The sequence below is a fragment of the Triticum dicoccoides genome, chromosome 2A, assembly GCF_002162155.2.
Source record: "Triticum dicoccoides isolate Atlit2015 ecotype Zavitan chromosome 2A, WEW_v2.0, whole genome shotgun sequence".
Lineage (NCBI taxonomy): Eukaryota > Viridiplantae > Streptophyta > Magnoliopsida > Poales > Poaceae > Triticum > Triticum dicoccoides.
This window is the reverse complement of record NC_041382.1, coordinates 717,785,609-717,800,741: the sequence shown is the minus strand read 5'-3', so window position 1 is coordinate 717,800,741 and position 15,133 is coordinate 717,785,609. Positions and strand designations below refer to the sequence as shown.

The following is a 15,133-nucleotide window of genomic DNA, read 5'->3' as shown; positions in this document are numbered from 1 at the left end:
TGGTGGAGCCATCCTAACCACCACCCTGTAAAAACCCCGTGTGTCTAGCATTACTCATCTATTGTAGACGCAGCACCGCTCCCTCTCTCCACCTTACCCCCAACTAAACGTGTTAGTCCACACGTATTTTCCCCAAGCGATATCCATACTCTTCCTCCTCAGCTATTTTCCTTCTATTCCAAATCCTTCCTCCCTCTCGCACGTCCAATCCAGCTCCACTTAAAGCTGCAAGAGCTGCCGCCCGCCGCACCGATGATCAATGTCAGCGCCGCCTTACCATAGTGTAGCCTTGGAGCGCACGTTGAGGTGTTGCAAGCACTACAACCCACCGCAACTGCTATGAGCACGACACCACCCGTTGCCGCTAATGCAAGCGGACCACATGATGTTGACACAGCCGAGGCCGGGGAGGGCGGCGGCGTCACCAAAGAAGATTAGCATGACGGGGGGTCTCCGGGAAGCAATCAAACCGATGACACTTATGATCTGCAGGGAAGGCACAAAGGTTAGGGAAGGGACTTGTTACAATTGCAAGAGGGGTCTTGTTGCAATGGTGTCAGACACTACTGAGAGCCGCATATGCTTTTTGCAAGAAGAGTCCAATTGCAATGGTGATGTTGACGACCACGAGCCGGAGATGCTTCTACAACAAAGGTCATGTTGCAATTGCAATAAAGGTCTTGTTGCAATGGGGGCACAAAAACGAGGGGAAGAGGGCTCGTACGGTGAGTATAATATATTGGACGGCTCACGACCAGCCGATCCTTATAAGATCAGTCGGCTGATGCGTAGCACGACCAATAACAAAATGCGGGGAAATATAGTTATTATAGATGTCCTTCACATAATTTGCTCTGTTTTCATCCATTGCGGAGTACATTTTACCAATGAAAGATATTTTTCCAAATCCTTTTATGTTGAAGGTGCAAATAAAATATGTGATACAGGGAGGCAAAATAAAGTAATGCGGGCATCATCTTGGGAGCCATACATCGGCTGGAGGGACAAATGTTTGGCTTCGGTGACTGGGCGCAGGTCCCCGCATACTTCTCGTGCAGTGACTAAGATGGAGCGGCATGACATCTATGGCATCGATGGTTAGTCTGGATGGCATGGTGCAGCGTGGTCTCGGCCAGTGGCGGATCCAGGATCTCATATTTGGGTGTTCAATTTTGTTTTTGCAGGTTTCCCAAGAAAAAGAGATCTAATATCTAAAATGTTCATGTAGCAAGAACTTTTTTCCATCAAAATGATAATACCTTATAGAAATAACAAAAGAAATAAGGATTATTTACTACATAATCATGCAGTTGATGATCACATAGGCATTAATATACAATGCATCTGATTATCTGAAGACGTGACTGCATCAACGTGACATTCTCTCACGTGCCCTTGTCTCAGTCTCACGTTGCATGGCTGCATGTGCTTATCTAGAGGAGTTAGCTACGGAGGCAGTTAGCGTAGTGGCCGCGCTCTGCATATATAGATGTACTCACTCGACAGATGAATGGATATAGTTTCTGTCGCTCTCGTGCTCTCCCTTCTCTATATATAAAAGTTTCTAGCCAACAAATTTGGGTGTACATCTGTACACCCATGACCAACTGTGTATCCGCCACTGGTCTCGGTGCTGACACTGTTTGATGGGTGTGTGTAAGAGGGTGGCGTTGTATGGCGCCGCATCGGCGGCGCCAGGGGTATTCACTTGTATTCAAATGAATACCCAAGATTTGGCCTAAAAAAATTAATACATGTCTTTTTTAGCGGCCCACAGCCCCCACACTCGCCCCGTTCACGCGATCCAGACCCTAGCCGGCCGTTCCCCAAGTCCCCAACCTAACCTAGCGGCGGCGACCAGTACTGATTGCAGGCAGCGGCAAGCGGAGCCGCTGAACGGGCGACCAGCGGCAGGTCGGCAGCGGACCAGGTTCTATTCTCCTCTTCTCCTAGTTCTAACTTCCTAATTCATATGGGCTCATGCGGCAGCGCCTAGTCAAATTGTAGCAGCGCCTGGAGCATCACGGAGCGAGCTACTGCTGGATTTGTCCTAGTTCCTAATTCCTAATTCCTAATTCCTAGTTCCCGATCAAATCACATGCTCCTAATTCCTAGTTCTATTATCTGTAGGTGGATTTGTAGTGCAGTCAAATTGGACAAATTGCTGGTAGTGCTGGATTTGAATGCAACGAGCTACTGCCTACTAGTGCTGAATTTGATTAGTCTTAAGGTGGGTATTCCGGGTTAAAGTTTTGGAGACAAATTGTTGCTTGTGTTGCTGTCAAACATGCACATCACTCTGCTACTGCCTACTGAGTGCGCGAAAATATTATTGGTTGAATAATTCGGTACAACTCCTCTACTATGCATGATGTTGTAGAATGATTTTTCTGTGGCAGGACAAATTGCTTGTGCTGTAAAATGCATTCATATTCATTTGTTTGGTTCATATACTACATTTAGAGCCAAAAAAATTTGGATGAATACCCAGCCTTCATTTCCTGGCGCCGCCACTGTGACGCCGTGGTGACATCGACGACAAAAGAGGTATGGCAAGATCAATACATTGAGCATGCTTAAAGATGGGACGAAGGAAGATGGTAACGACGGATTCTAAAGAGTGTACATGCGGTTGGTGCTCCTGACTAGCAGGCGGACTGTTTGGTGAGGCCACCGGTTAATCGGTCTGGTTGCGTGCAAATCGAGCAGCCGTGGTGTACGTGCGTATATCTCGCCGGACCAGTCATCAAAGCTTTGCTTTGCTTCGTCGCCGTCGGTGCCGGAAGTGCTCGAGGCTGGGCCAACCGTGGGCGGGATGGGAATGCCTATGCACGTCCCCTCGCTATTTTAAAAATATTATTTAGGATGCAACCTTAATCAATAACGCGTGCCATGTTTTTCTTTCATACCAGTGCGGATCCAGATTGCAAATGAAAACCTCAAGAAAATGAGGATTGGACACAAAAGAACTCATCTATAACAACGCATGTGCGTTTCGTCAAAATCTCACAGGAAAAAGTAATTTTGTTTCTCATCTTATGCCGAGGGAGGGACGACTTGGGATTGACAAAACTCAAACGTGTTGCGATTGTGTGAGCACCGAGACCATGTTGGCTAGGGTGAGAAGAAGAATAAGTCACAACATAGATGGGATACGTCCAGCTTGGACTTGGCGACGAATTTGAGGAAGCCCTGGCTTGTTCTCCGGCAGTGTTCCGGAGTGAAGACGCGCTCCGGCGTGTCGCGGCGGACTAGCGGTGGCTGGCCCTCCTTCCCCGTCACGCTCAGCGTGAACTTGGCCCTCACCTCCATGGCTGGGCCGAGATAACGCAGGTAGGAGGAGGCGTGGCCGTCCTCGTCGTCCGGGTAGAAGGCGATCTGCCAGTCATGGCCGCCGAAGCTGAAGACGGGCGAAGTGACGCGCGCGTGGAAGCCCGCGTCCTTGAGCTGCGAGTAGTTGGTCACCTCGAAACTGAACGACCCGGTGGCGTGCTTTATGATGCGTCTCGATGTGGACAACGCGCCCATCGTGACCGGCAGCGGCGGCGCCATCTTCGTGACCGGCGGCGGCACCGGTTCCTCCTGGCCGCGCGGTCGCCGGTCTTCGGAGCTCAGCTCCTGGCCCAATGCCGGAGAAGGGCACGCGGTGCGTCGTCGAGGTCGTCGGCGTGGAGGGTACGACGCCATGGTGATGGAGCACCTGCTGGAAAAGTTGAAACTCATGTGTGAAGAGGAGCTGTGCAGAAGGATCGATGAGGAGGCCGTCATGACCACGTACGTGCCGACGGATCAACACCGTTGTGTCCGACCTAAGGATGGGGTGCGCTTAGAGTTTAAGCCGCCAAAGAAAGTGTCGGGCACCGTCCTGAAGTTCAAGGAGCGCTTCATCTCGACGTGTTGCCGGCCGCTAGCATCGGAGGGAAGAGTCTTGGGGATCCAGGGACACGGATCGGATGGCAAAAGATCAGCCGTGTAGCACGCCTGACCGACTTCTTTCCACCGAGGAACACAATCGACCAAATTGCTAAAAGCACTGCAACGAAAGATTGTACAGGCTACACGTGAAAGCTACATGAATAATAGTCCCAGAACTACACTTGCAACAAAATATGACATTCATAGCAGCAACATCACACTTGCAAGATGGAGAAGAAAAGGGGGCCCACTTCACCATCTTACTCATTTACAATGTTTCACGGTACATACTGCTCTGCAAACGCAAAAGAACAGGTAAAATGTGTTGCCGCCAAGGCAGTCAAAGAATCGCTTCAATCTCCTCTCTATTTTCATATCAACTCCTCCCATGAACTCTCCCGAAAAATTAAACCATAAGCCACACCGACTATGGCTTATGACAAACGTTGCAAGTCCTCCCAATAAAAAGACGGACAATGACCAGCAACTAGTAGGTGAATTGACAGGGTAGGCAAAACTGCGAGTCCTCTTAGATGTATACCCCAAAAAGCCAAAGGGGTAAAGCCAAGATTCTTCTTCCAAAGAAATCAGATAACACAGCGGTATGACAAGTTTACATGTATTTGCCCGGATACATACTGGTCGCGGAAGGAACCATGATTGGATGAATGGCCTGGAATGGCTGCACAAGCGTTGCAGGGCTCGGCATCACCATGGGCAGGTTCCCAGTTGCCATGACTGGCGGAGCCCCAAAGAACGGGGCAGTGCCTGCTGAAGAGGGCATGAAAATATGGCATCAGTATGATAACAAAAACGCTTCAATACTTTTTATTATTATTCGATCAAAGACAATGAGGCTGAAACCTGCAATGTCTGTTACCTTGAAACTTTTGCAAGCTACCTTGATGCGAGTTCAACAGCAAAGGGCGAGGCCATACTTGGGACATAACTGGTGTTCCACGCATAGCATCCTTCAATAGAAAAAATAACAGATAAGACAGAATGAGCCAGAAGAAAATGTATGTCCATTCTAGTTCTCTTATCAAAATTCTGTGTCCGTTCCAGTTTATATTTACAGTAAACATTTGCGTTGTTGCACCAGGGTTTGTTACATGGATGAGATTTTAAGAAGCCAGCCGGTTAAGGAAAAAATTAAAAACCATTTGATAAGCAAGTGAATTTGATGCACAAAATAAGTCTATACAGCATCAGGGTCACAACATCCATCGCAAACACTGAAGCCGCAAGATACTAATGTGTGATGCTAATCTCCACTAACCAACGTTCAAGGTTTACCGAGGCAGTAAGATATCTATCTATATCTATACCTAATAATAAAGGGATTAGTGCTTCTGTCCATCAGTCATTAAATTACCCCTGGAGTTGTTAATAATTACCCACCTTGCCACCAGTAAGTGGAAAAAAACAGTTTACTTTTTCCCTTCTAAAATCACCGACAGCTACAGCTTATTAATAGTAAGCCCCTGACATACATCACAAGCGCCCGAGAGGCGTAGTGGTATGAGCCTCACTGCTTCACACCTGAGACCTGGGTTCGATCCCGAAGCTCCAGTTTCGGCCCAGCTACTCTATTTTTATCCTTTCTATTTTCAGGCAGATTCAAAAGAAAATATTTAATCATAACTTTCAAATCCCAACTCCAAAATTAACATGTTATATATGGAAATCACTCAAAAATGTGTAGATTTCAAATATGTTATTATATTAATCATTTCTAAAATTCCGTTTAGGATGCAACCTTAATTAATATCTTCTTTATATGGGGTATTTTGGAAATGCCGGCTTAACGTTGATATTTCTGTTCCCTAATAAATTGGAAACATCTTGAGTACACTTCAAAAATCATCAAACCTCATGTTTTTTGCGCAACACCACTTATCATGTTGTTTGTCGTGTGGCATCGTGAAGATTTCAAGGGATTCGATGTTGTCAGGTGTGAGTATGAGGGATGATTTTTTTTCCGTTGCAATGCACGGGCATGTTTTGCTAGTCTATTTCTAAAAACAATTTTATTTGCAAAGTTCAGCTTGGATAATTTCTAGATAGGCATGTTTCTACAATTATGCGTGTATCATCCTCCTCCTATGAAAGAGATCCCCTTGAACCCTTGATACAAACAGCAATGGCTCACCTGAGAAACTGGATGAACATAAACAACAGGACTGAATTTCCCATCGACCATCTATAAAGTATGAAATAAAACAATTTGGTTCAGCTGAGTAGCAAATGACAATAATTTCAACTAATAAATAGACACAAATGAACAGATTTCTAAATTAATATGGACTACATATCTTACTGAAAAATAAATATAGGACTTACAGGCTGAGGACTAGGGCTGATATAGGTTGATCCCACTTGCAAGGGGTGATATGGTGTACCGAGTCTTGCAGGATCTAGCCTTCCGACATTATGCCCCACAACCTGTCATGCAAAAAATGTAGACAGCAGCGTGCATCAAAATTCAGAAGCATGAACATATCATAGTTAACCATGTGTAAGAGTTGACATCTTATGTCGTATTTCGCTCGTATCACATGATATATAATATGGTGGTGCATCCAGCTAAAAGAAATCAAGTTACTTACTGATTGAACATATTGAGGTGACATTCCAAAGTTTCCAGGAGCCAGGTTATTATAATGAACAACCTTGCTGGATAGAGACGAACTGCCTGGATGCGAGTGAGTTTGAAATACAGGTACACCAGTTGGAACTCCAGAGACCGAGTTTGAGATATAGTTTGGGTTAACGGGGGATGCAGCTGCAAGTACTGGTCTGGAACTTGCAAAAGATGGAGCGAAGACCTTAGCATGGGGATTGAGTTTGGATTCCTGACATAATAATGTTAAAAGGCAAAATGAATAGACTGATAACAATGAACTGCATGTCATATATATAATGTAGTACTGAAGATGATAATAAAGCACAGGAAGGTTCATGAACACCAGTAAAAAAGGCATTGGAAGTAGGGCATGTACAAATGCAAGATGCATTTACATGGGTGCTTAAAGATGAGTATAGGCAAGTGCCAAAGTAAGAGGCGTCTCCTCATGCAAGACAACTACTCCCTCCGTACCGAAATACTTGTAGTTGGGGGAACTTTTACTAGTTTCCCCCAGCTACAAGTATTTCGGTACAGAGGTAGTATGTCTTGTAGAGGCTTAGATTGTTGTTTTATCTACCAATTAGATCAAAGATATATGCACAAGCACCTAAGACGTGCCAGCGCCTATTTAAGCATCGACAGTACAACATTAGAACAATTGTCCTACGTGGAAAGAAACAGTTCTCTTCTACACGCTCCCACCTGGCAATGTTGCACGTGCCTTATTTGAATCTTTTCAGAAAAAAGAAAACTTCTATGCATCATAATCCAAAATAGGAATGCACTATCATAGCAGCAATACTTTGGTCAAGAACATTGACCCTTGGCAGGCCGTATTTAATTTTACGACTAGGTTCTAAAGTATTTTCCCTGTGCATTCAGTTATCGACAATAATTTTATGTTTGGCATGAGAGTACTAAGTATAATGCTTAGAAAAGGCACACATTTAGGAAATAATTGAAATAATCAATAAATCAGTACACTTAAGCATTATGTGCGGAGTTGAGTTAATATATAAATTTGTATTTCAATACTTGCATCTGCAATAATATTATTAGCAACATAGTATTATACATTACTATTGAGAAAATGCATACATTTACAACATATTGCGATAATCAATAAATCAGTATAGTTAAGCATTGTACATAGTTGAAATAATACATAAATTCGTACAGTTTATTACTATGCTTTGCTCCAAATGGAGATACATGGCAGGGAGTACTACTTTATAAGGAAGAATAAGATGTAGACAAATCTATCGCTATTAACACATACCAAAAGAGCTCACCTTAGCAGTGGTTTTGCTTGACATGACAGCTTTAATAGATGAATTGTTGATGGGTTGAGATGTTTTAACATTTGAAGCTACCACAGGAGTAGCTAAAACTGAATTAACAACATTTCCCTCTTTTGATCCAATATCAGCAGAAGTTGGAATTGCATTCCAATTTGGCACTATATGTTCAATTGGAGAGCAGACATTTGCAGCATTACTGTTCACTGAGAAATCAGAAAGGTTTAGTGCAAGGAAGGGAAGGATGAAAGGGCTATCTGAATAGAAGACAAAAAGGGCTAGAGTTAGTACTTGGAGCAATTTTCCCAGTGGGGTTATCACTATTCTGACACAGCCTGCTGCACTTCTCAACCTGTCTGTGACAGAAATAGCATTAATGAAGGTCAACAATGAATAAGACATGGTAAAAATAAGCAGAATACAATCAAGTAGAATATATTGCTTGATGTACATTCTGAACCAGCAATGAAAAATTGTAACGGTTAAAGGTATCCAGTTACTGGGGGCAAGCAATCGGTATACTTTGGTGGATACACATTTACAGACCTGGATGCTTTTGGGTCTCCCAAATGTGAAGTTTGAGGCTGCGTCAATCCACTGGCTGCCACCACATCACAAGCACTAGTTTTAGAAATATCTTTAGTAGCAAGGGAGAAGTCCTGGCAAAACAACCATTTTTGTCAGCTCCATCAGAAGGCAATGTGTTTCAACTAACATATAAGTGCAGTAACCTACCTTTGCAATCACTTGCACAAGATCATCTGGGAGAACAACAAGAGTGTCCACAAAAGCTCCCAGCACTAGATTGGCATTGTCCTTTCCGTTTGCAATCTTCCTTGCTTTCTTTAGCACAACACCTGCTCAACACAAAACCATTAATCCAATGTGTTCTCCCCCAAAACTAAAATTTGGTAGAACACAACAAACATTATACTGCCCAAGACTCGAAAGTACGAAGTATATGAGCAGTTGACAAACTCAAATTATGAGGTAAAAAGGACTTAAAGGAGTTGAGACTATCAGATCACAGTAGAGATGATGTGAAATCAAGGTCAATCCACAAATTGTGCGCATGATCTCCCAAGGAAAAGGATATTTCCTGGAGAACTTGCAAAAAAATCTAAGAGAACGAATTAATAAGCAAAATAAAGGGACTGATGTAGCAATATTGCCCCCAACGCGGAAATCCCAAGAGCAATTAGAATACATAAACCACATCATTTTCAATGGTATCGAGAAATCCACCCGGAATTGTTCATCACAGCTCAAATGTAGAGTGAAACCGAACCGGTAATTTCATTACACTGCATGTCCTTCATAATGCCCGATAATAACTATTTACCTTTGTACTGTTGTTGGATCTCACAATCGAGCATAATCGCTTTGATCACGGAATGAAAGCATTCGTCTATTATGACTCATTTCCACAACATAGCACGCACCAAGTCCCCCCAGAGACCAAAAACAGCAACAAGGGGCAAGGGAATTCGCCCCTAAATCCACAAGAATGATTCATACAACATCGCTGCAGCACGTGATCTGTAACTGGAACAGGGAAAGCAGAAACACTTTTCCCGTGATCTGGATGAACTGCATTTGAATCCACCCTGATGCGCAAGAGATCCTCCATATGACGCTTCAGGCTCACGGCAGGGCGGCGATATAGGAAGGAGAGAAGGGAGAAGGAAACAATCTAGATGCACTTGCATTGTAGAAACCCGGATCGCTCGAACCAATCCAGATACAATTCCCAGCACAATTTCTCCCCGAAATCAGGAAGACCGAACGACCAGGATCTCGGCCTCTATAGAGCAGAGCACACGCAGCCGCCCCCGTCGCAGAAGATGAACATAACCCAGCGATCTCCACCACCCGCCCCCGAATCCGCCCCAGCCCCAGCGCCAGAACAAAATACTAGCAACACGCGGCATCCCGGCGGCCGCGGCAGGTCGAGGAACAAGCAGATCACAGCCCATTCCCAGGAAAAAATAAACAGGGACGAACCAGGTCGGGTCGCGTCACTAGGCACGCGGCATCCACTATCTCCACCGAGCAGCCGGATCACGGCCCGAGCGGCCATTCGCGTGATCCCGGGACCCGACGCCGTCCCCGAACCAGACCCACGAGAGATGGAGGGAGGGAGGGGGGAGAGGGGGGCGCGCACCGTATCCGGCGTCGAGGGAGGCGGTGTGGAAGACGCCGGCGTAGGCGGATCCGTCGCGGACCTGGACCTCAACGGGGAGGCCGACCATGCAGACGGTCGCCAGCAGCAGCGCCTCGCAGACGGCCGGCGGCGCCGGCGCCGGCGCCGCCTTGGCCTTTTTGGGGCGGGCCATGGGGTGGTGGGGAGGAGAGGGGGGAGGCGACGAGGCAGAGGCCAGGGTGGGCGGAAAGGCGAGCGAGAGGGGGAAGGAGCCCGGGCGGGCGCGTGCCGCGTGCGGCCGTGTGTCTGACGGACGGGTCGGATTTGGATCGAGGAGGTCGCGGATCTTGATGCATGCGCGCGCGCGCGACAACGGCAAGGAATCTCGGGCTGTACATGTGCTACAGCGCCCTGTCTGGAATTATGGCTGGCTCTGGCTGCCTTTCTCGTCACCCTTGTCGCTTTGCAGCTGGCGTCTGTAGCTCTGTGATTACTTTAGTTTTTTTTTCATATGGTGATTCAAAATGTTGGTTCTACTTTCTACTAATGCACTACGTTAAGTAATCAGGGCCACTCCGACGCCGTACACCAGGGAGAGAGGACTCCTTCAAACCATTTCTAGATTTCCACGGACATTTAGAAGCGATTTGATGTACCGCGCTTATCTTCAGATTCGTCATCCATCCGTTAGCTATATACATAGCCAATTTGTCATCAAATGTTTCATTAGTTAGCTGCATACATAGCCGGGTAATAGTTTTTAATTTTTCGTGAGATCAAATGTTATTCTGTTCTTTTCCAATCGATGGTCTTTGAGTATTGTATTACTCACTTCGTCCCATAACATAAAAGAGTTTTTTGACACTCTTAGAACTAATTTGGTTGCAAGGGGAGAATATCTCAGGGCTCTAATCCTCCACCGGGAGATTTCCATGCCCATGGGGGATCCTCTCCTTCTATGACAGGGAGATCACCTCTGCAATTTGGAGGACAGTGGAGAGGGGAGGAGATCGCTAGATGCGCCAGCGTCAGGCGTGGCTTTTCTCCCCGACATATATAGGCATGGTTTTCTCTCCCAGGGAAAGGAAGGGGATCAGGGGAGAATATCCCAGCAAGCGAGCAGACCAAATGTCGCGGTGGTTTTGCACGGCGAGTTCGCCTCGTGGGCTATGTGCCCTGGGTTTTGACGGGGATCTTCCCCTGGGATCACAGGCTACCAAACTAGCCGACCAAGGGAGTAGTAGAAAGTAGAAACAAAATGCTCTGCTCTTGCAGTAAAAAAGATATATGTACGGAGCAATTATTAGATATAAACAGAACAATAGATAGAACCAAAATGTCACCAAACAAAAGGGAGATCACAACTACGACTACAAAGACATCAAAATAATTGACGAATCCACGGCTGAACCAAGTGCTAATCAAACCATTCTAGTAATACTGTATGAAACAAACACTATCAAACGAAATTCCACGGTCGACAGCACCAAGCATGCCATGCCCTGTGATCTGATCTGCCCATGTGGCCGATCAGGCCACCAGACCAAAGCTGTTGGGTTATCATCTTCTCTGATAAAAGGAAGAATCCAAACCACAAAGCAACAACATAAACAAATGCAGCAGGAAGCAAACGGTACAAATAGTATATAATTTAACAGCAGAAGATAGCAACGGTAAATAACAGTAGACAAGGGCATGCGGCGAAACAAAGCTAAGTTTCCAAGTACATATCCAAAGGATCACCACAGCGGGACGGACAACAGCTGATCATAATATAGTGCATAATAACATAACAATAGACCTTGCCATGGGGCAATCAAAATCCGGAGTCCAGGAACCGTCTCTCTCTATCGACAGGTGCTACAACATTAGCCTTGACAGTGCCTTCAAACAGGGGTTCTCATCTGTCTGGACGACCCACGAGGAGGGCTCACTGCAGAAATGGAAAGTTTTAGATTAGCCAGGCTGCTGGTGGTATTAAGTACTAATAAGATTATCAAGAGCTAAGATTTGCGCTTATATAGATAGGGGACTTCACCTGTTGCGGTGGCGGTGGCTGCGGTGCCGCTGCTGGTTGTTGGTAGTTGGGATAACCAGCATAGGCTCCATAACCATACATGTTAGGGTCTTGAGGCTGTGCATACCCTTGTCCATAAGCCTCGTAGCCTTGTCCATATCCAGCATAGTAACCACCAGCAGCACCAGCAGCAGCACCTGCACCCCACTGGCTGGCTTCCTGAGGCTGAAAATGTTCATGTGTTATATATTACCCACTTTACATCTAGTATACATACAACTCAAGACAGGATAGAAGTTTAGCATGCAAGAATTAAACCTGAGTTTGTTTGTTTGAAGGGCTTCGTCCCCATGAAAGCCTCACATTCTGACCACCAACCAAGGTCCCTTGCAGCAATTGCAGAGCTTGCTCAGCAGAAGGCCTGAATATGCAGTCAGAAGAGTAACTTAGAAGGAAGTACTTCAAAAATACGCGCACAAGAAACAACTAAACTATTAAACAGAAAAAAATCGACCTGTTAGCATACTGAACAAAGCCACATCTCTTCCCAACAGGGATCTTGACATGGACAACTTCCCCATATGGAGCAAACACTTGTTTCAAGGCATCTTCAGTGACATTGGGGTCAAGGCCACCAACAAATATCTGAGACCAAAGAAACAACTATGTTCAACACACTGAAATTCAATTGGTGTAATACAGAAAAGTAGAACTAAGAACGCACGGTGGTATTGTTAGGATCATTGTCAGACTGAGCTCCTTGAGTATTTGTATTTGGAATTGGTACTGTAAATGAAAGCAAAAAAAAGTGAAGGAAATACGTTGTAAGACTTGTTAAATAACAAAGAATAAATAAACATGAATGCATATCATGCAAGAGACACAAAATTTAAATGATAAATATACCATGTCACTAAAGCAGTGCAAAAGCTAAATAAATAAATAACATGTGACTAAAGCAGTGCATAATAAGATAGATAAATAAATAAGGAATAACTACCAAAAGGTCATACAAAATTCACTTAGCAAAAATTTGAGATGGGAAGTTTAACTCTCAATGCATGTGGAAGGGATTCCATCTCTCAACTGCTAAACTCTGGTGAACGAAGCAATCACGACACAATATACCAGTTTACTTTGCATGTGTATATTCTGATTGAGCATGGGCCATAGCATTTTTATTTATACACAGGAAAGGTGTTCTAAAGATATACATACATTATAGTGACAGATAACTAGTACTCCCTCCGTCCCGAAGTAAGTGTCGCTGACTTGGTACAACTTTGTACTAAAGTTGTTTTTGGGGACGGAGGGAGTAGGAAAGTAAAAAATAAATAGAAGAACCAGAAACAGACTACAAACTTAGGACAGCAAACTTAAGGCATAACTGATTTAAACAAGAAATGCCACAGCTCAAGTCAATTGCAGGGCATATATGGTGGAACTGTTGATATGCTGCTTCCGGATAGCATGAGTTTACTATATTTTATTTATCTAATTGAGCATTAAATGATGCAAATCCATGCTGAAACCATTATACTAATGAATAATGTCTTCTTGCATGCAAAAAAAAAGGTAATACCTAGCTTTGCATTGTTCAGACACAAACAAGTAGAACAACATGAATTTATAAAAGGACAAAGGCACCATAAAACATAGCAATCAGGTATGCATGAGAAGTAAATGTATACATGTAATAGCAGAAGGCCATTGCAGCGACATGAGATTGACAACATTTACCTCTCTCCTGAACCCCAGTTGTCTTTCTATTTGCTGCTGGACCAATGCGCATAGGTCTGGAAGAACAGGGCATTCCATTCATTTCAGTCATGGCACGAGCTTGCTCTGTAGGGTCACCAAACTTCACAAACCCATAACCTTTTGAACGCATTGTCATCTTGTCAGTTACAACCTTTGCGCCCTTCACTGAAGGGTAATGGACCCTGAATGTCTCCTGTAACATGTAGTCTGTAACATCAGCTGCCAAATCCCCAACAAAGATTGTATAGTCCGGGGTATCATCACGCTTTTCACCAGCACTGGCCCAGTTCAGTCTGTATGCCAACTCAACATTTGGCATCATTTGACCATTGAATGTCTGAAGAACTCGCTCAGCGCCTGCATGGCTTGCAAACTCGACAAAGCCATAGCCCTGAAGCTGTCCAGTTTGCTTGTCACGGATAAGCTTCACAGATTGGAACTGCAAATTAACAAAAAAGGTCATCTTTAGCAACTTTACATATAACACATGGTCTGCAGAACATGCACACACATGTGTAAAAGGGTACATATATAAGCAGGAACAAACACATCAGTTAACTAGAGAATTTTTATTTTCACAAGACGCAGTTGACAGTTTTAGTCTTCACAACACCAATCATACAACCGTGCCAAAACACCCAACTGCTCCAGAACCACAGCTAAAGCTTGATTTTCTTTCCCTGTGACGAAGACATAATCCACGGAAAAGTAACTCGCCTCGCAGTTCTACCATCACAACTAAATCCCTAACCCTTTTACATCTAGACCCGCGACGCGCGTGCATCCACTAGGGCAAGCCGAGCCCGAACAAATCTCGCATCAGAGCGACGGGCCGAACGAATCTGGCGTCGGACAGATCGGGACACGTACCTCCCCGGTGTTGGCGAAGCAGCTGTAGATGTAGTTCTCGTCCATCCAGTACTGGAGGTCCCCGATCCAGAGCGTCCTGACCTCGTCCGAGGCCGCGGGGGCGGCGGGGGCCTGCGGCGCGGCGTAGTACTGCTGCGGGGCGGGCACCTGGCCGTAGGGCGCGGCCTGGGGCGGCGGCTGGCCCCACATGGCCTGCGGCGGCGGCTGCTGCTGCGGGGGCGGCTGCGCGTAGTGGGGCATCGGCGGCGGGATCGCGCCCCAGTGCGGCGGCTGCCCTCCCGCGCCCTGCGGCGGCATGGGGGCGCCCATGCCCGGCTGCGGCTGCGACGGCGGCGGTGGCTGCATCATGGCGACGGGGGAGGAGAGACCCGAACCCTAGGGAGGAGAGAGGGGGAGGGGAGAGGGACGGGAGAGAGGAGGGATACGGGGGAGGAGATGGGGATTTCAGGGCTGAGATTCGTCCGTGTACAGGGATTCCGGCTCTCCTTTTTTATTACCGT

General features: G+C 45.7%; 2 protein-coding genes across 4 annotated transcripts; both read right to left on the bottom strand.

Annotated features, from left to right (window-relative positions):
• Positions 1 to 4,144: 4,144 nt before the first annotated feature.
• On the bottom strand, positions 4,145 to 10,258 carry LOC119356551. Of its 3 annotated transcripts, none has more exons than XM_037623519.1 (10): positions 10,007 to 10,258; positions 8,578 to 8,699; positions 8,389 to 8,501; positions 8,134 to 8,198; positions 7,837 to 8,048; positions 6,525 to 6,770; positions 6,259 to 6,360; positions 6,068 to 6,118; positions 4,817 to 4,886; positions 4,145 to 4,686 (listed from the first exon to the last, which is right to left on the bottom strand). In XM_037623519.1, the coding sequence occupies exons 1-10, from the start codon at positions 10,176 to 10,178 to the stop codon at positions 4,529 to 4,531; spliced, it is 1,311 nt and encodes a 436-aa protein (XP_037479416.1). In that variant the 5' UTR covers positions 10,179 to 10,258; the 3' UTR covers positions 4,145 to 4,528. The 3 variants fall into 3 exon arrangements, with proteins under 3 accessions (XP_037479416.1, XP_037479414.1, XP_037479415.1); XM_037623517.1 differs by having other exon boundaries at positions 4,796 to 4,886; positions 10,007 to 10,257; XM_037623518.1 differs by having other exon boundaries at positions 4,145 to 4,683; positions 4,796 to 4,886; positions 10,007 to 10,255.
• A 1,349-nt stretch (positions 10,259 to 11,607) lies between these two features.
• Positions 11,608 to 15,033, bottom strand: LOC119356550 (polyadenylate-binding protein RBP45-like). The gene is made up of 7 exons (XM_037623516.1): positions 14,634 to 15,033; positions 13,743 to 14,202; positions 12,727 to 12,788; positions 12,517 to 12,647; positions 12,321 to 12,423; positions 12,024 to 12,227; positions 11,608 to 11,918 (listed from the first exon to the last, which is right to left on the bottom strand). Exons 1-7 carry the CDS (start codon positions 14,979 to 14,981, stop codon positions 11,916 to 11,918), a joined length of 1,311 nt encoding a protein of 436 aa, XP_037479413.1. The 5' UTR covers positions 14,982 to 15,033; the 3' UTR covers positions 11,608 to 11,915.
• Positions 15,034 to 15,133: the final 100 nt, after the last annotated feature.

Excerpts from the sequence above, each read along its gene's own strand:
- LOC119356550 (XM_037623516.1), bottom strand. The coding sequence starts at position 14,981 with ATGATGCAGCCACCGCCGCCGTCGCAGCCGCAGCCGGGCATGGGCGCC. Across the intron at positions 12,789-13,742 it reads AACTGGGGTTCAGGAGAGAG|TACCAATTCCAAATACAAAT; the intron begins GTAAATGTTGTC and ends TTTCATTTACAG. Across the intron at positions 12,648-12,726 it reads ATGATCCTAACAATACCACC|ATATTTGTTGGTGGCCTTGA; the intron begins GTGCGTTCTTAG and ends CTTTGGTCTCAG.
- LOC119356551 (XM_037623517.1), bottom strand. The coding sequence starts at position 10,178 with ATGGCCCGCCCCAAAAAGGCCAAGGCGGCGCCGGCGCCGGCGCCGCCG. Across the intron at positions 8,700-10,006 it reads CTCCCTCGACGCCGGATACG|GTGTTGTGCTAAAGAAAGCA; the intron begins GTGCGCGCCCCC and ends TGTGTTGAGCAG. Across the intron at positions 8,502-8,577 it reads TTGTGCAAGTGATTGCAAAG|GACTTCTCCCTTGCTACTAA; the intron begins GTAGGTTACTGC and ends TTGTTTTGCCAG.